At 40.5% G+C, this 19925-nt stretch overlaps 1 protein-coding gene across 1 annotated transcript in view; it reads left to right on the forward strand.

Moving 5' to 3' along the window:
• Positions 1-19925, forward strand: part of LOC122740785 (WD repeat containing planar cell polarity effector) — a 415321-nt gene that overhangs the window by 372863 nt on the left and 22533 nt on the right. The window contains 1 exon segment of the mRNA XM_043983483.1: positions 10614-10776. Coding sequence (XP_043839418.1) covers positions 10614-10776 — 163 coding nt within the window.

The raw sequence follows: 19925 nt of genomic DNA on the forward strand, positions 1-19925 counted from the left end.
ATTGAGGAAATCCCTAGCTAAGCAGTTCGGTAAATATAAAAGAATTCACAATATTTTCTCCACCTAGACTGCAAATATAATGTGAGTGTGAATTGGAAGGCTCCAGCACACCCTGGACCACATCCCATTTATCCTATGCTAAACTTTGGACAGAATCAATGAAATATAGATATGTATAAGACTATGTGAGGACAGTACAAAAGAAAGGTAACCTCCCCCCCATTCTATTATATTCAAGGAGAATAGAACCCATTCTATTCAAGCAGGAGGAAAATCAATCTCATTTTACTAGTGATATCATTTATGTGATGTTATTGTTGTCCTTTTCTAAAAAAGACGAGTTTGAAATCTTTGTAGATATTTCAAATCATCTTAAGCATTGGAATTAAAAGCAAGGGAAGTGCCTGTTTCTATACATTGGTTAGGACACAACAGGTAACTGACATTCTTAGTGAATTAAAAATTTTGAGAACTCAGTTTATTAATAGGGATCATGCATTTTAGATATTCTTCACAAAATCTACCACAGTTTCACTTAACCTTACATTTTTTTTTTGGTGAGGCAATTGGGGTTAAGTGACTTGCCTGGGGTCACACAGCTAGTAAGTGTTAAGTGTCTGAGGTCAGATTTGAACTCAGGTCCTCCTGACTCCAGAGCCAGTGCTCTATCCACTGCACCACCTAGCTGCCCCTTTAACCTTACATTTTGATCCTTGATTTTACATATAAGGAATCTATAGCATGCTCTAGTAGACAGAATACTGGATTGGGAGTTAAAGGACCTGATTTTATATCCTTGCTTTCTGATATTTACCACCATAAACATGACCTTAGATAAATCATTTAATTTCTTTGGGCTTCCATTTCCTCACCCATAAAAGAAGAGGCTGAATTTTCTACCTTTAAATTCTATTATCTCCTCTTACTTCCGGGTAGTTAACTTTATGTGTATGTCATATTCGCTTACTACACGCTAACCTCAATGAAGACAGGGATAATGTCTTATCTGAGGTTTATGCCTCCTCCAGTACCTACTACAATGTTTTTTATGCATTAGTAAGTCCTTAAATATAATATGATGTCCGCCTCTCTAGTACATTAAAGAGAAGTTAGAATAATCCTTTCTACCCTCCAGACCATTGAGCTGTCACTCTGTGGTAATTCAACTATTTCCTCTTTGAAGTTCTTGCCCAGTAGTTATATTAACTCTGTCTCTGTCACTGTTACTACCAAAAATCAGGACCTTCTCCCACCTTCTTAAGCACACATCTTCTAGTCTTCCTCTAAAATCCAAATATCTGCCACTCTCTTCAGTAGTTTTTATTTTCATAGTCAACTTATCGGAAGACCAAGCAGGCCAGTTTGGCCAGAATGTAACATCCAACAAAACTTGGCTGCTTACATGATTTTTGTATTCATTTGATTCTTCAAGCACCCTGACCTTTCAATTAATCAGTCTACTCAGATCCCATGACTTCCACCTCATCTACCTCAGCTTCCTACAGAGAAGGGCGACACTTGAAACTTTTCCACTCCCAAGATCCTGAACTCTGAAATTCCCTTCTGTAATCATTGTTCCCTGTCTTTCAATGTCTCTGACTGCCTTATTCCAGTGGAACCAGCTTTTTGTCCTCGTTGTAATCTCTGGCACCTCCATTGCCCTTTCTTGTATCCCTAGCCCATCATCCACGTTCTGAGTTTATTTCTGTCTCTTCAGTCTTGATCCTCTAATCAGACATTTCAGTGATGCATTTTCTTCTATCTTTTCATGTTGTTTCCTTATGCTTCCACTGTTCCCACTCTGCTAATATTCACACATGGATAGCTTCCACCATCTTCCTTCTCTTGCTCCTACTTCCAAGTAGCAGAGTATTACTGTATGGAGTCTCAAAATCCCGTAGACTGTGTCTTTAACACAGTCATTTTTATCTAACCTCACCTGAGCCCTCACTGTTGCAGGGCAATCCTTTTATTCATGTCTGAAGGAATCTCTATCACATTTTATACATAGCTGTTCTAAAGTTTCTTAAACCTTTACACCACTACCCTCTGAGTTTATCCCACCTTCTATTTTACTTAGAAAATGAGGCTATCCGTCATTGATCCTCACATCTCCTCCCTTCCACAATTCAAACCTCTAAATAGTCTCAATTTAATTCATGAAGTATTAAGTTCCTTCTGCATTTAAGGCACCTTGATTATCTCCAATTTGTACTCTATGTAGATATACATCCATGTGTGTGTCTATGGATAGATATGTATATAATCTTGTTTGTGCATAGCTGTTTTCATGTCATCTCCCCCATTAGACTGTGAGCTTCTTGAGAGCAGGGGCTAACTTTTGTGCCTTTCTTTGTATAGCTGGTCCTTAGAACAGTGCCTGGAATATAGTAGGCATTTAATAACTATTACTTTATTATAATATTAATATAATATATTAGACATGATATAATAATTGTATGAATTAATATTAATATAAGAATATATCATTACTATACTATTAATAAATATTACCTACTATGTCATGTTCTAGGGCTACAAGGATTAAAATGGAACAAAGAAACAACATGCACACAGATAAATATATACAAAGTAAATACAAAGTAATTGGAGGAGTTGGGAGCTCAGGAAAGGTCTTATGTAGGATGTAGAAGTAGCGCCAGAGCTTAGCCATGACACCAGACAGGCATTCCAAGGGGGTAAAGAGAGAGAACATTCTCATGAGAGAAAACTACTTGTTCATAGTCATGGAGACAGGAGATGGAATTGCACAAAAGGGAACAGTGAGTGGGCCAGTCTGATTGGAATGTAACATGCATGAGGGGGAGTAATATAAAATCAGTCTAGAAATATCCATTGGAGTCAGACTATGAAGGGTTTCAATGCCTATGAGAGGAATTGGTATTTTATCCTAGAAGTAATAGTGAGCTCCTCAAGCAGGGGAATGGAATGATTAGAACTGTATTTAAGGAATATAAGTTTTTACACTGTAGGGAGCATGGGTTGGAGGGGGAAAGATGGGAGGCAGAGAAGCCCAGAAACAGCCAGAAGGCTATTTTCATTCAAAGCTAGAACTGTAGCAATGTGGCACAGTGGATAGAGTACCAGGGGCCTGGAGTCTGGAAGACTCTTTTTCCTGAGTTCAAAACTGGCCTCAGATACTTACTAGCTGTGTGACCTTGGGCAAGTCATTTAACCCTGTTTGCCTTAGTTTCCACATCTGTAAAATGAACTGGAGAAGGAAATGGCAAACCCCTCCAGTATCTTTCCCAAGAAAACCCCAAATGGGGTCACAAAGAGTTAGACATGACTGAACAACAACAAAGAACTACTGAGAGTCTGACCTACAAAGGGGCCATATGAGTGGAGAGAAGGGGGCAGATAGGATAATTGTTATGGAGGTAGAATCAACAAATAATGACAATTATTGGATTTGGGAAGAGGAGAAGAGAAGAGTAAGAATGATTCTGATTTGGGGCCCCTTGGTGATTAGAAGGATGATGGTGCCCTTGACATAAATAAAGAAGCTAGGAACAAGAGTGGGCTTAGGGAAGAAATAATGAATTCTCCTTTAGACACGTTGAGTTTCAAAAGCTTACTAGACATAGTCAATAGTCAATAAATAGTTATTAAGCATCACTGCATTCTCAGCACTAAGCTAGGTGCTAGAGATACAAATACATCCAGGTAGAAATGTTCAAAAAACACCTGGTGAGGCAGAGACTGGAGCTTAGGAAAAGATGAGGGATTGACCTGTTCTTGATCTGAGAGTCATCAGAATGCAGATCACAAAGGTTGTTCAGGGAACTGATGATATGGCTGAGGATAAAGAGAGAAGAGAAGGCCAAATAAAGAAACTTGGGGGGGGGGCACCTGTGGCCAGGAGGTAGCACATAGGTGATTGTTCAGTAAAGGAAACTGAGAAGCCATCAGATGTGTAGAAGGAAAACCAGTCTAAGAGGATGAAATAAGCGTCCTCCTTGCCAAGGATAAACCCTCTACTGGAATCTTTGATCCCATCATCTCCTGTCTCCTCTAGGGTCTTGCTCCATCAGTCATCCGTTCCATCTCTTCACTAGCCACAAAAATGTTCATATCTCACCTACCTTAAAAAAATACACTTCCCTTAACTGCATTATCCCCTCAAGCTACTGTCCTATTTTTTTTCTCCTCTTCTTCATTGCTCAACTTCTGGAAAGAAGAGGTTGTCTCAACTTCCTCACCACCCACTCACTCCTCAGCCCTTTGGAATCTGGTTTCTAGCTCCTGCCACTTTATTGAAGCTGAAATTGACCCTCCAAAGTTACCTATGACCTCTTAACTGACAGATCCAATGACTTTTTCTTATTTCGTATCTGCCATTACATTTCTCCAGCAGTTATGTTCTGGGGTTTGTTGTGTTTTCATTCTCATTCTCTCTCTCGCTCTCGCGCTCTCTCTCTCTCTCTCTCTCTCTCTCTCTCTCTCTCTCTCTCACTCTCTCTCTCTCTCACACTCTCACTCTCTCTCACTCTCTCTCTCTCACTCTCTCTCTCTCTCTCTCTCTCTCTCTCTCTCTCTCTCTCTCTCACACACACACACACACACACACACACACACACACACACACACACTTCCATGATATTGCTCTTTACTGATTGGTTCTCCAGCTTGTCAAGTTAACAAGACTCTTTAAGTGCTTACAATGTGCCACTTACAGTGTAGACACACAAAAAAAGGCAAAAACACACAGTCCCCTGGGGCGGCTAGGTGGTGCAGTGGATAAAGCACTGGCCCTGGATTCAGGAGGACCTGAGTTCAAATCTGGCCTCAGACACTTGACACTTACTAGCTGTGTGACCCTGGGCAAGTCACTTAACCCCCATTGCCCCGCAAAAAACAAACAAATAAACAAATAAAAAAACCAAGTATAATGAACCAGGAGTCCAAAAAAAAAAAACAAACCCAAAAAACACAGTCCCTGCCCTCAAGGAGACTTCATTCTAATGGGAGAGACAATTTGTAAATAACTAGGAACACAAAAGATATCTACAGCAAAGATGGAGAACATTCTGGGAGGGAAAGGCATTAGCAGCTGGAGTAATCAGTCAGTAAACATTTGAGCTGATCCTTGAAGGGGATGAGGGAAACTAAGAGCTCGAGGGGCAGAAATCGAGCATTCCAGGCAAGGGGCACAGCCAGTAGAGATGGGAGATAAAAGGATGTCACACTCAGGGAACTGCAAGTAGAACAGAGACCCTGAAACATAAAGTACATGGAAGAATATAAAGTATAAGATTCTGGAAAGGGAGGAAAAGGGCAGGTTGGGGAGAGTTTTCAATGGTATCTTTTGCTACTTCAGCTTTTCCCCACCCCTTAAGTATGGTTGTCTATCCACACTCCATGCTGGGCTCTCTCCTCCTGCTCCATTCTTAACCTTGGTGAGCTTTGATACACCCATGGTTTTGATTGTCACTTCTGTGAGGAAGATTCCTAAAACTATGTACCCGGAACTTCTAGCCAAGATGACTGCTTGAACAGCACAGACCACCTAGCTCCCACATACCCAAACCAGCAAAAATCTAAAATTCCACCAGATCAAAAAATGATCAAGAAGTGCAACAAGAAACTACAGTGACTCCCTTTATCCCAGAACTGTACAGAAAGTCACCCAGAATCATGCAAACATCAGAAAAGGGGGCTTCCAACACAGCTATGGTCCCCAAAGGCAAACAACTGAGGATACTGGAAAGCCCTAGATGGAACACTTAAAATCAGGGGGAGCAGCAACAGCAAGCCTTAGACCAGGACAACCCAAATCCACAGGGTCCAAGGTCAGCAGGCCTCATGCTTTGATCTGTCACTGACCCTCAAAGACCCAGGTCACCTAACCTCAGGAGATAGAGGTCTGTTTTTTTTTCCATTCATATTTCTACCAACCCAGTTCAGGCCCTCATCACTCTTGCCTGGACCATTGTAAGAGCTGCCTAATTAAAATCTTCTTAATGACATGTCTAACCTAGTCACACCCATGCTCAAAAACCTTCAATTACTATACGTTGCCTGTAAAACAAGATACAACTCTTTTTTTTTTTTTTGGTGAGGCAATTGGGGTTAAGTGACTTGCCCAGGGTCACACAGCTAGAAAGTGTCAAGGGCCTCAGGTCGGATTTGAACTCAGGTCTTCCTGAATCCAGGGCTGGTACTCTATCCACTGCGCCACCTAGCTGCCCCAAGATATAACTCTTTTAATGGGGGTAGTTAAGACCTTCAACAATCTGGAAGCTATTTCATTCCCTTCACACATTCATCTGCTGTTTTATTTTGGTTTTCCTGGTGAGGAATCTTTATGGCTCAGGTGGCATAGCTCAGGTACCACTTATCCTCTGTGAAGCTTTACCAGCTCTCCACCCTCCAAACCAAAAATAAGCTCATCCTCCTCAGATTTATTCCTTAGACCTTTCCTTGACATTTTTCATCCTCCCTCTGAGATCGTAAGCTCCTTGAGAGAAGGAACTGCCTTCTTTTTCAACTATGAACCATATATTGTGTTCACTTAAGAAACAGATGTCAAAATGATTTGGTTTAATACATATAAAAATCTTTGTGACATTTTCTGTTTTATAGTTATAATTTTAAATTCCATATAATGGGGGAGGAGAAAGAATTCAATGATAAAAAGAAAGGCCTTATATACTATAGCAGTATTTTTGTAGTAGCAAAGATTTGAAAATGAAGTGAATGCCCATTGATTAGGGAAGAACAAAATACACTATGGTACATGACTTTAATGTCTCTTTTAAAATGGTGAATCTGAAGCATTCAGAGAATAGGAAGACTTATATGAGCTCATGCAAAGCAAAGTGAGCAGAATCAAGAGAACAATTTTCAGGATGATGACAACATAAAAGGAAAGAATGATAAAAAATAAGACAACTGAAACTGAATGCTATGAAATTGTACATAAGCTTGGCACCAAAGAAAACCTCAGAGAAGGTGCTTCCCTTCCTTCTTTGCAGAGATGGGGAACTATGGGTATGCATCACTGCAGATAATGTCATACTTTTCCAATGTGGTGTTAGTTTTACTGAACTTGGCTTTTCCCCCATTTTTTACTCATTATTGTAAGACATGGTCCTTCTAGGAGGTGAGAGAGGGAGAGATACAGTAGAAAGTATGTGATATTTTAAAAATCCATGAAATTGATCTTAAAAAGAAATAGGAGGGCAGCTAGGTGGCGCAGTGGATAAGCACCGGCCCTGGAGTCAGGAGTACCTGAGTTCAAATCCGGCCTCAGACACTTAACACTTACTAGCTGTGTGACCCTGGGCAAGTCACTTAACCCCAACTGCCTCACCAAAAAACAAAAACAAAACAAAAAGAAATAGGAGGGGGCACCTAGGTGGTGCAGTGCATAAAACACTGGCCCTGGATTCAGGAGGACCTGAGTTCAAATCCAGACTCAGACACTTGACACTTACCAACTGTGTCACCCTGGGCAAGTCACTTAACCCTAACTGCCTCACCAAAAAACAAAAACAAAACAAAAAGAAATAGGAGGGGGCACCTAGGTGGTGCAGTGCATAAAACACTGGCCCTGGATTCAGGAGGACCTGAGTTCAAATCCAGACTCAGACACTTGGCACTTACCAACTGTGTCACCCTGGGCAAGTCACTTAACCCTCATTGTCCCACAGGAAAAAAAAAGAAAAAGAAAAGAAAGAAATAGGAGAGTGGTTTTCCCCTTTAGTTTATTCATGCTATAGTGGAAAGAATGTTGAATTTGGAGTGTGAAGACCAAATTTGGCTCAAACTCTGGCCCTGCCACCCTACGATTTGTACAACTTTAGATAAGGAAATCGTCATCTCTGCCACCTCTCTTGGCTAGTTTCCTCATTTATAGAATTAGGGTGTTGAACCAGATTGATCTCAGAGGACCCTTTCAGCTCTAAATCTGTGGTCTATCAAATGATCATGAATGAGCACATGAAAAAGCATTTATTAAGCACTTGCTGTGTTCTTGTCAATGTCTTAAACATCAGGAACACAAATTGAGAAAGTGGGATAGACCCTGCTCTTAAGGAGTTCACAACCTAGTTGGGTGAGACAACATATGAAAGAAGGTTCAGAGCCAGGATGAATGGAAAGTGCTAGAAATCCTCACGGTGCAATGGGATGGATAATCAAGCCCAGAGGGACTTAGGGTCAATCAGTAAGTCAGATGATAGAACCACATGTCTGGACTGAACATAGGCAAAGGTAAGGACCTGAGTATCTTGGGATGCAGTGGTAGGGAAATGGTAGGCCTGGTGTGACTCCCATCTCTTCCATGTGAATTGTCAACCATCCCATTTGGGTTCTGGGCAGTCTGGAGCCTGGGAGGAGAGGTAGAGAGGGGAGAGCTGTGAGGTAGGGCCTAATAATGATTTTGATGTGAAACCAGAACCACTAGAAATATTTATCCCCAAAAAAACTTATTCAATGGATTTTGAACCAATTCTTATAACTCCTGATCTCCAACTGCTCATTTTACTAGCCACCTGACTAGATGTAACAAAATAAACTGGGCTGATAGTCATTTTGGTTCTTACGTATTTGCCCTTGGATTATTTTTGGCTTCTTGTTCTCTTTATTGAGACACCAAAATTAAGTGCATTGTGAGAATCTCAATGAGAGGAAACATGATAGAGGACTAGCCAGGTCAGGAATACCTTAATCAAATGCTGCTTCTGACACATAGTGAGGCTGCTAGGTGGTGCAGTGGATAGAGCACAGGAGGACCTTAATTCAAATCTGGCATCATACACTTACTAGCTGTGTGACCCTAGGCAAGTCACTTAACCCCAATTGCCTCAAACATCCAGGGCCATCTCCAGTCATCCTGATGACTTGCCGCTGGACCCAGATGGACCTGGAGGAAAGAATGAATCTGGTGACTTTGCACTGCCCTTCCTCACTTAAATCCAATTCACTGCAAGTCATGACATTTGTCATGGTCCTCTTTGAGAATGCAGGACAAACAACAACAACAGTAACAACTTATAACTTTGGGCAAGTAAATTACTAAACCTTTCAATGCCCCAGGCAACTAAGACTCTAAATTACAGGTGAGTCATGGATCTGTTTGAGGGGGAAGTAGTCTCACTAGGACTTCCCTACACTGAGGAAATCATAGCATCATAGGTGTGGAGAATGAAGTAACCTTATTCTATGTGATCTGGTCTCACCCCCTCATTTTGCAGGTACAGACTGTGACTCCTTTGGGTCAAAACAACTGCAACAACACGGCTTCTGCAAATCATCCCTGGGTTACCTTGAAAGAAAAGAATGTTTGCTATATGTCCTTGACAATCCCAAAATTCAAGATTGGTGGAGAACACCTAATAATACTTTCTATTCCCTATAAATTTGTTTTAAAAAAAGTATTGAGGGACAGCTAGGTGGCGCAGTGGATAGAGCACTGGCCCTGGATTCAGGATGACCTGTGTTCAAATCCAGCCTCAGATACTTGACACTCACTAGCTGTGTGACCCTGGGCAGGTCACTTAACCCCCATTGCCCTGCAAAAAAAATTTTTTTAAGTATTGTGCAAACTTTAAAGTACTCACTACTTGAATAGAAGTTATTACTAATAATATAGAAAAAATGGAGAATTCACCTACAAGTTAAGGAAGGTAGGGTAGGTGAATTTCATTTTTTGGATTTTTTTGCAAGGCAATGAGTGTTAAGTGACTTGCCCAGGGTCACACAGCTAGTAAGTGTCAAGTGTCTGGGGCTGGATTTGAACTCAGGTCCTCCTGAATCCAAGGCCAGTGCTTTATCCACTGTATCACCTAGCTGCCCCTCCTGATTTATGTTTTAAACATCTTACTTCTCTAGTTTTCACATCCTCATTCCACATGAGACAAATATGTTTCAGAATTTTTAACAATTTTTCCAAGTTATCCATATTATAACTTTAAGTATCCTACTAAAGACCTAAAATGTAGAGCATCATAAATTTCTAAAACTTAATGCATTTGGAACTTCTGAAATGCTAATTAACTGAAATCAAGACTGAGCAAATGTTTTATCCAAATATTCTGTAATGTTTTTAAGGTAAGTGTGGTTACATGGGAGCTTCTCTAGCCATTGATTAATTTAGTCAATTGCAGTATTTGCATAGAATAAAATTCTTGGGTAGCTAGCCCACTGGAAAACATTTCTTCAACAGAAAAACAAATTCTGGAAATTTGTTCACAATTTTAAACATTAAGAATTTCTTTTTTTAGTAATTGAAATATTCAGTTATCAAACCATGCTAAGTCTGAGAATAATAAAAGTCAAAACAATATAGAGGGGGGCAGCTAGGTGGTGCAGTGGATAGAGCACCGGCCCTGGATTCAGGAGGCCCTGAGTTCAAATGCGGCCTCAGACACTTAACGCTTACTAGCTGTGTGACCCTGGACAAGTCACTTAACCCCAATTGCCTCACCCAAAAAAAAAAAAAAAGGAATGTAAAAAAAAATTAACTAAAAAAACAATATAGAGGGCTGATGGTTCAAAATTTCTAATGCGTTCCCAGTAAACTGACAATAGCTGAAATGTAAAAGCCCTGATAGATTATGTTTTTCCATCTTAAATCATTTTAACAGAACTCCTGGGACCATTGGATGGAGGGGACACACTAAATGAAGCTTTTGTTGGCCTGTCTTTAGCACCTCAAGGTGAAGAAACTTTTCCACATAATCTTCCTCCGTCTGGTTCAAGCTACAGACATATCTCACAACAAACAGCCTTGACCCACTTTTCAAACAGGTAAGAAATGGGATTTGGTTGATATGGTTGCATTATTGAAAGCATTTAAAGCAAGGGTCCTTAAGTATTTTTGTGTCAGGGGTCCCTTTGGATGCCTGGTAAAACCTGTGGACCTTTTCTTAGAATAACAGTATCAAGCAATTGAAAGAAATGCTAAGTTTCAGCTAGAAATCAGTGAAAATAAAGATATCATTTTTTCCCACCCAAGTTCATGGACCCTTTGGGGATTTGTGGACTCTAGGTTAAGAACTCCTGATTTAGAATGACCATCCAGTCAGGTAACAAACATTTATTAAATGTCTCAGGAACTATGATAAGTGCTAGGGATACAAAGAAAGACAAAAACAGTCACTACTCACATTCTAATGGAGAAGACAACGTATTAACAGCTAAGCACATATAAAATGAGCTGGAGAAGAAAATGGCAAACCACTCTGGTACCTTTGCCAAGAAAACCTCAGACAGGGTCACAAAGAGTTGGACACGACTGAAATGACTGAACAACAACAATATATAAAATATATACAGACTAGATGAAATAAAGGTCATCTCAGGGAGAATGATGCTGAAGCCTTCTGCAGAAAAGCTTCCTGCAGAAGATGGAACTTGAGATGAATCTTGTAGGAAACCAGGGCAACTAAAAGGCAGAGGGAAGGGGTCAGGGAATTCGGTGCATGGGAGTTGGCCAGTACACACAATGATGGGAGAAGTGTCATGGTGAAAGAGCTACTAGTAGGCTTGTGTAGCTAGCCCATAGAGTGCCCAAAGCAGGATAAAGGTGAAGTAGACTGGAAAGATAGAAGATGGCCAAGTTTGGAAGACTTTCATATTCTAAACAAACTAGTTTATACCTGATCATGGAGAGAACTGGGAATGACTAGAGCTCATTGAATAGAGAGGTGACAGTGTGAAACCTACTAGACTTTAGAAAAATCAGCAGCTGAGAGTAGGGAGAGACCTGGGGCAAGGAAACCAATTAGAAGGCTATTGCAAGAATTCAGTAGAGATGCTGTGAGAATCTGAACTAGGGTTGTGGCTATGTGAGCCGAAAGAAGGTGATGTATGGGAGAGATATAGTGAAAATAGAAATGACAAGTTTTGGCAACCGATTTGATATGTAGAATAAGAATGAGTTGTTGAGGATGACCCCAAGGTTGTGATGCAAACAGTCATATTTAGGCTATTTTAAAATTACTGATAATAGTAATAACAATAAACACAAGTTTAACAAGATACACATGTCTGTGTGTGATGATAATTTTCATATGACTAGGACTAAGGAGATGAAGTGGTTAGAATAGGGACAGGAAAGATGAGAAAAAAAGTATTCAGGTAAAATGACGGCACAAGTTGATTGTTGTGACATATTTTGCTCTGGTCTTTTTCAGTTCTAAGTCCTAAAATTGCTAGATTATCCTAATTATTCATTTTACACTGTAAATTTTAAATTATGTTAATGTGATCATGTTTGATCATGTTGTAATGTGACTCAGTAATTACTCTTTTAGAGGACCAAGGATTAAGCAGCAACTTTCCCACTGCAGCCAATAGTAAGACCTGAAATTTAAGATAATGTCTACAGAATGTAATGGCTTGGTCTATCGTGAAAGAAGAATGTGATCAAAAGTGTATAATTGCCAAACTGGGCATAGGCATGAGAGGATAATGCTGCTAATTTGATAATACCATGAAAGTGTTTGTGAAATATATGTGTGGATAGATATCTTTATTTATGTATTTTTACACATACCTAGATACCCTCATTTTTCCAATTCTCATATTTCTAATCAAAGTTCATTTGTAAAATATCACATAAAGTCTGAAATGCAGTACAGTATAGGGCAGAAAGGGCTAGCCTTGGAGTTAAGATCTGGGTTCAAGTTCCATCTCTGAATACCCACCGTATGACCCCGAGCAATCATTTAACCTCTCAGTCCCCAAGCAGCTCCCTAAGGCTGTAAATTATAGAGCAGGTAATGACTTGCTTTGTTAGAAGGGAGTTTCTTCATAATACCAATGAAATCTGTAATATGCACTAAAAAAAAATCAAAACAAAGCCTACAAGAACTGCACAGAGGAAGAAAATTCAGTCGGCTGTCACAAATTTAATAGAAACAAATAAGTAAATAAGCAGGGTAAATGCCTAGATAATACTATTTTTATCTTGAAAACTGGCACAAAACACCAAAAACAAAATCCAAAGACTAAGATGAAAGAAAGAAAAAGAAAGGGAGAGAGATAGAGAGAGGGGAAGGAAGGAAGGAAAGAAAAAAGAACTAAAGAGAAAAGGAAGACAAAAGGGAGGGAAGGAGACAAGAAAGAAAAAGAAAGGAAGGAAGAGAAAAAAGGCAAAAAAAAGAAGAAAGAAGGATGGTACCATACCATGGTAATGGATTGACATTTTGATGATGATGAGCACTTTAATTATCTCATCTGATACTCACATCAATCCTAGGAAGTAGGTACAGTTATTAATTCTAATTATAAATGAGGAAACTGAGGCTGAGGGGTTAAGGATCACACGGCTGATAGCATGAGAGACAAGCTTTGAACCTGATCCATGGTGCCCCCTCATTGTCATGTCTTTTTTTTTACAGTAGCTTTCCCATTTCTATAGTGCTGTGCGGTGACACAGGAGCTATCTGTGGTAAAACAATGCAAGAATTACCCACATCATTTCCCAGTTGAGGCGCCCCTCTACCTCACAAGGTGAAGTGATTTTCCTCAAAGCCAGTTAAGCAACGTAGCCACCGTTCACCACCCCCACCACCACGGCTTGCCCCCACCATCTGCAGGACCAAGGTCAGGGTTCTTTACCCTGTTCCATAAGACCTAGCACAAGGCCTCCCTCCAAAATAAAACTGTACTGAAAGACCACTAAAATGCAGCAGCCGTGGGAGAGGACTGTGACACAAATCCTTTTTAACACCATTTCCCTAAGCAAACTCTGCCTCCAGGGTCTTCCCAGATGCCCCTGGGCAGTGCAGAGGCCACCCCAGCAGAAGTCAAGCTGCTTCAGCCCTCACCACACTGAAAAGGATTCAAGCCCAAGCCCAGGCCCAGCCCCAGATAGACGGTGTGTAGTCAGAAGACCAGCACAGCTCTCAGCTCCTCTTTGCTATTTAATATTAAGTAGGAATAGCTTTCATATATGGAGCAGTTTAGGGTCCCAAGGCTCTTTACAGGCAAAATCTCAATTAGCCTCACAGCCACCCTGAGAGGGGAGGGGGAGCAGTGCCAAGGATGATGGCATCACCAAATTTCAGAGCTGGAAGGGTACCTCCACAACCCCATCCCTTGCCTACGATATGCCAGACCAGCTGTTTCTCAAGCCTTTACTTGAAGACCTCTGGTGAGGAGGAACTCACTCCCTCCTCGGGCAACACATTCCATTCTAGGAGAGCTCTGTTAGAAGGTTTTCCTGACATCAAGTCTAAATGGGCCTCTTTGCATCTTCCACCCATTGGTCCTGGTTCTGCCCCCTGGGGCCAAACAGAACAAGCCTAATCCCTCTTGCATATGACAGCCTTTCAAATGTTTGGAAATATCCTTCATGTCTTCCCTGAGTCTTCTTGTTTAATGTCTCTCCAAACTCATTTAATAGGTTCATCACCAGGAGCTTGGCTGCTGGGTGCTGGAATTTTTTTTTTTTTTGCAGCCAATAGCAAGTCATGTAGACCACATATATCAGCAGATGAGTGGCCATCTAAATCACTGGAGAAAGAAATCACAGATCCTTCAGGGATCATTCAGCTTTTCAGTAGCAAATAATCTGAAATAGTGTCTTTTTAGTGTGGTCCTAATAGCAGTATAATATTTTTGAGCTATTATACAAACTGTTGTGAGTAGTCTAAGATAAAATCTCAGCTGGCCCAATTTATATACTATGTACTAGTATATAACATATACCATATACAGAATTTATATACTATAACTTTTTTTTTTAGGCAATTGGGGTTAAATGACTTGCCCAGGGTCACACAGCCAGTAAGTGTTAAGTGTCTGAGGCCGGATTTGAACTCAGGTCCTCCTGACTCCAGGGCTGGTGCTCTATCCACTGTGCCACCTAGCTACCCTATATACTATAACTTTAAAGGGATTCTAGGAAGAGCCAAATGCTTGTCAAAGCAAAACAAATACATAATTGGGGATAGTGTATCTGTTGGAGAAAAGCTCAAACATTTAGTGAATTGTTATAATTTCCAAAAGTTGCTAGGTCTTTTATCAGTGCCTATCAACTTTCTTATCCAAAAATGGAGGTAATGGGACCTGTAATAGTCCAAGGGTTAAACCCAGGTCTTCTGGTTGTTAAGTGTAGGCTCTTTCCACTTTCTATTTAGCAAGTAACTTATTAAATGCTTTGTTATGGTTGTTGTTGTTCAGTCCTGTTGGACTCTCGGTGACCCCATTTGGGGTTTTCTTAGCAGAGATACTGGAGTGATTTGCAGTTTCCTTCTCCAGCTCATTTGACTGATGAGGAAACTGAGGCAAGCAGAGTTAAGTGACTCGCCCGGGGTCACACAGCTATTGAGCATCTGAGGGCAGATTTAAACTTAGGAAGATGAGTCTTCCTGACTCCAGGCCTGGTGCTCTACCCACTGTGCCATCTAGCTGCCCCTTATTAAGTGTTTACTTTGGTGCAGTATACTCTGTTGGGTCATTGGTATATAAAGATGAAACAAGGACATAATCCCTGCCCCAGAGGAGCTTAGAATCTAAGAGGGAAGAGTAAGGCATGAACTAACTGCTTGTCTTACAACAACCACTCTGTGAAGTTGGCAGTACTGGCAATGTCTCTCTTTTCCAAAAGAAGAAATGAAGTCTCAGGAAGCGATCTGACCTGTCCCGTCATACAGCAAATCTACCTCAGGACCAGGTCTGTCTGGAAATATTCTGTTTCCCAAGTCCTGTGCTCTTTCCATTATACCACACAAAAGCACTGAGTGAAGCATTGATAAAACCAACTTCAGATCCTGGTTCTCTCCAGTCACTAAAGCCAACTTAGCCTAACATCTTTTCTCATAGGACTTCATTTTGCTATTGCAAAACACTTACTTCATTCACCTGGCAGAGGAAAAAGAGGTTCAAGTGAAACAACAAATATAAAGCCCTTTTGAAAGTAAAAGTACTATACATTTTTTTTGCAGGGCAGTGAAGGTTAAGTGACTTGCCCAGGATCACACAGCTAGTAAGTGTCAAGTGTCTGAGGCTGAATTTGAACTCAGGTCCTCCTGAATTCAGGACCAGTGCTTTATCCACTGTGACACCTAGCTGCCCCCAGTACTATACATATTTGATACAGTTATAATATAGTTACTAATTAAGGTGATTTAATGCCCTTTAAGATCCCAAGGTACATCTAATAATAGTAATAATAATAAAATATAATAATTTATATTGCACCTAGCATGTGCCAGATACTATGCTAAGAGCTTTACAAATATTATGTTATTTTATTCTTGCAACAACCTTCAAAGTAGGTGCTTTTAAGATCCCCACTTTACAATTGAGGAAACTGAGGCAGGCAAAAGTTAAGTGACTTGGTGAGGATCACATAGCTAGAAAGTGTCTGAGGGTGGATTTGAACTCAGGTCTTCCTGACTCCACACCCAGAGCTCTACCTACTGTGCCACATAGCTGCCCATAGATTACTGTGATGAGGCTAATCATTTAGTATAATTATATATTATACTTTTTTATAAACTGTTTGCCTCAGTTTCCTCATCTGTAAAATGAGCTGGAGCAGAAAAAGGCAAACCACTCTAGTATCTTTGCCAAGAAAACCCCAAATGGGGTCATGAAGAGTCAGACCTCACTGAAACCACTGAGCCACAACAATACTTTTTTTTACAGTGCCTTTAAGGGAAATATCACAAGCCTCACACTCTAAAAGTTAAGAGGATTTAAATCTGGACAATCTAAGGATCTTAGGAATAAACAGATTGGAGTGATTATCTGCAATTTATCTTGTATATATTTTGTTTGTACATGGTTCTTTTCATGTCATCTCTTCCAATAGACTGTGAACTCCTTGAGAGCAGAGACTGGTTTTTGTTGTTGTTCTTGTTGTCTAGGTTTTGGTTGTTGTTGTTGTTTTGGGGGGGTGGACCTACTTTGTATTCCAAGCACTTGGCACAGTGCCTGGTGCATAAAAGCATATAGTAAATGTTTTGATGAGTGGCTATGTGGCACTTTGGATAGAGTGCCAGGCCTGGAGTAAGAAAGACATCTCTTTGAATTCAAATCTGACCTCAGACACTGACCCTGGGCAAGTCATTTAACCCTGTTTGCCTCAGTTTCCCCTTTGTAAAATGAGCTGGAGAAGGAAATGGCAAAACACTCTGGTATCTTTGCCAAAAAAAACCCAAGTCGGGTCACCAAGAATCAGACACAACTGAGTGACAAGTTCTTATTGACTTGACTTATCTATCACTAGACAGTCATACAGTAAAACTTGACTCATCCGGATTAATAGATGCAAAAACCAATATGAATATCATAGCTTGAGAGCAGTAAAGGACCTTCAAGGCTGTCTAAAACACCCCTCTCACTTTATTGATGAGGGATGGTCAAGTGACTAACCAGAGGTCCCAGAGGCAGGATTGGAAAAAAGTCCAAGACCTGCAGACTCAGAGATCATTGTCTCTAACACTCTAGTTTTACAGGAGGAAACTCAAACCTAAATCCTTTTGTCAGGTAGTTCAGCCATTTAGTTGAGACCCTGCATCCAGTTCAGCCTCAATGCCAAATCCCTTTATGTCAGGGATTCTGAACCTGGGGTCCACAAACTGGTTCTTTTTTTTCTTTTTTTTTTTTTAGTGTGGCAATTGGGGTTAAGTGACTTGCCCAGGGTCACACAGCCAGTAAGTGTTAAGTGTCTGAGGCCGGATTTGAACTCAGGTACTCCTGACTCCAGGGCCGGTGCTCTATCCACTGTGCCACCTAGCTGCCCCAACTGGTTCTTTTTTAAATATCTGGATAATAATTTCAGTATAATTTCCTTGGTACCCAATACATTTTATCTCACCTATTTAAAGACATTCTGAGAAGGGGTCCACAGGCATCACCAGATTAGCACTGAAGGTATCTATAATACAAGAAATGTTAAGAATCCATGATCTATCAAATCTTTGGTCCTTACAGCTCAGTTCTTTCTTTCTTTTTTTTTTAAATAATTTTTTTTTCTTTTCTTTTTTCTTTTTTTTTTTGTTGGTGGGACAATGAGGGTTAAGTGACTTGCCCAGGGTCACACAGCTAGTAAGTGTCAAGTGTCTAAGGCTGGATTTGAACTCAGGTCCTCCTGAATCCAGGGCCAGTGCTTTATGCACTGTGCCACCTAGCTGCCCCCAGTTCAGTTCTAAATGTAGTTATTTGCTTCTTTGTCTCATTCCCAGGTGAAATCTTGCAAATTCAAAGTAACTCCCCAGCATCCAATTAAGTGACTTGGAAGGAGAGAAGGTTGAATTTGGTCTCTGAACCCCAAGGCTCAAGCTTTAATCAATGATTTGTACTAGAACTTAACACTTTTCCAATGTTCTGTTTCTCTGAGGATTGTAATTACCACCCTCCCCAACCCCCTGAGATGTGCAAAGTAGATAGCTAGGGAGATAGACAATGTCCAAATTCATTGGAGAGGTGTCATTTCCAGCTAGACCTTAAACAAGGGGTTATGGGATTCCTGAGAAGAAAAGGATTATGCCCTCTTCTCATTTTCCTTTCAGGATGTCACTGGACACTCTTCTTCCCCAATTAAGTCTCTCCTGTTTGAAGAGACTAATTTCATTCATCTTTCCACAATGCCTCAGGAAGGTTCAATTCACGTTTCTCCTCTAAAAGCCAGGTGCCCCCTGCTGGTCAATGTCAATTTGCTCCCCAGGACTTGGGCCTTTCCATCCCAATCAAGCTATAGGTTCTCCTTCACCTAGTGGAGCTGCCCACTGGCCACAAATCTCATGAATGTGTCGAGTCTCCACTTCAAGCCTGTCCAGTCAGCCCAACCCGGCCTACTCTCGTCCCTTCTATTCCACACTGTGTTTTCAGTTCTCTACAAAGATTAGTTTAAGTTTCCGAAGTCTAAATTTTGGCTGCCTGGAAATGGATCTCTCACGTATGATGATGTTCCACTGAAGAAGTAGTGATTTTGTAGAACCACCTCAGCATCAGATAGGACAAGTCTGTAAGGTTGTTGAAATCATAAGTACAAAAAAAATCTACAAATTCTACGCTGGAGCAAAGATTATATTTTTAACTGTGCAACTGATTGGGGAAAAAAAACTTTAGTAAAATTAGACCTGAAGCAAATGTCAACTCATAACCATATTTAAACTTATTCTTGATTTAAAAGGAAAGGGAAATAAAAAATACTTTTTTCTGATTTCATTTTCTCTTATAAATAAAAGAGATCAGAGAAAAACCTTATACAAAGAAGCAATATTAGAAGAGGAAAAAAGTCATGGAGTAAGAAAGGGAGAGAATAAAAATTTGAGGAATGACACTATGCTCAAATGAGTCTATTTTCTCACTGATCTGAGTGTGCTCTCAAATGCTCAAGTGGATCAGTACTCATTAATTTGGACATGCCCTTCAGTAATGCAGGTTGCAACCCATCCATACCTTCCTATCTATGCTATGGGATTCATGTCTATCTCCCATAAGGTAGCCACAAGGAATCCACCTGACATGCTGGAAGCCTCCCTCTGACTGTCCATCTGTCCTTGATGTGATACATGCTCACCTACTGCTATGCAAAAATAACTTGAAAAGCATTCCTTCTTTCACCTCTAGAATGAGGAAGTTGGAGCAAACCCTGAGATTAGGATTCTGTATTTCTGTGTTATTCTAGTAATCATGAAATCTCAGAATGGAAGGAGACCTTAGAGAACATCAGATCCAAACCTCTCTGTCAGATGAGGAAAAAGACTCAAAGGTGTGCCCAGTAGAGCTGAGACCAGAGCCTGTATCTGCTAACTCACAGGCTTCTGGTCTTTTCCAGGTCATCAAACCACCATGTTTGCAAAGACATTCCCTGGAATAAGCATCCTATTGGTTTGTTTCCTAATGCTTAGTAAATCTGAAACCAGAGGCAAATTAAATGCCACCCTGTTTATTTACATTGGTTTAAAATAATTTTGATTTTTGTATTTGATCTT

The sequence above is a fragment of the Dromiciops gliroides genome, chromosome 2 (genome assembly GCF_019393635.1).
Source record: "Dromiciops gliroides isolate mDroGli1 chromosome 2, mDroGli1.pri, whole genome shotgun sequence".
Taxonomy (NCBI): domain Eukaryota; kingdom Metazoa; phylum Chordata; class Mammalia; order Microbiotheria; family Microbiotheriidae; genus Dromiciops; species Dromiciops gliroides.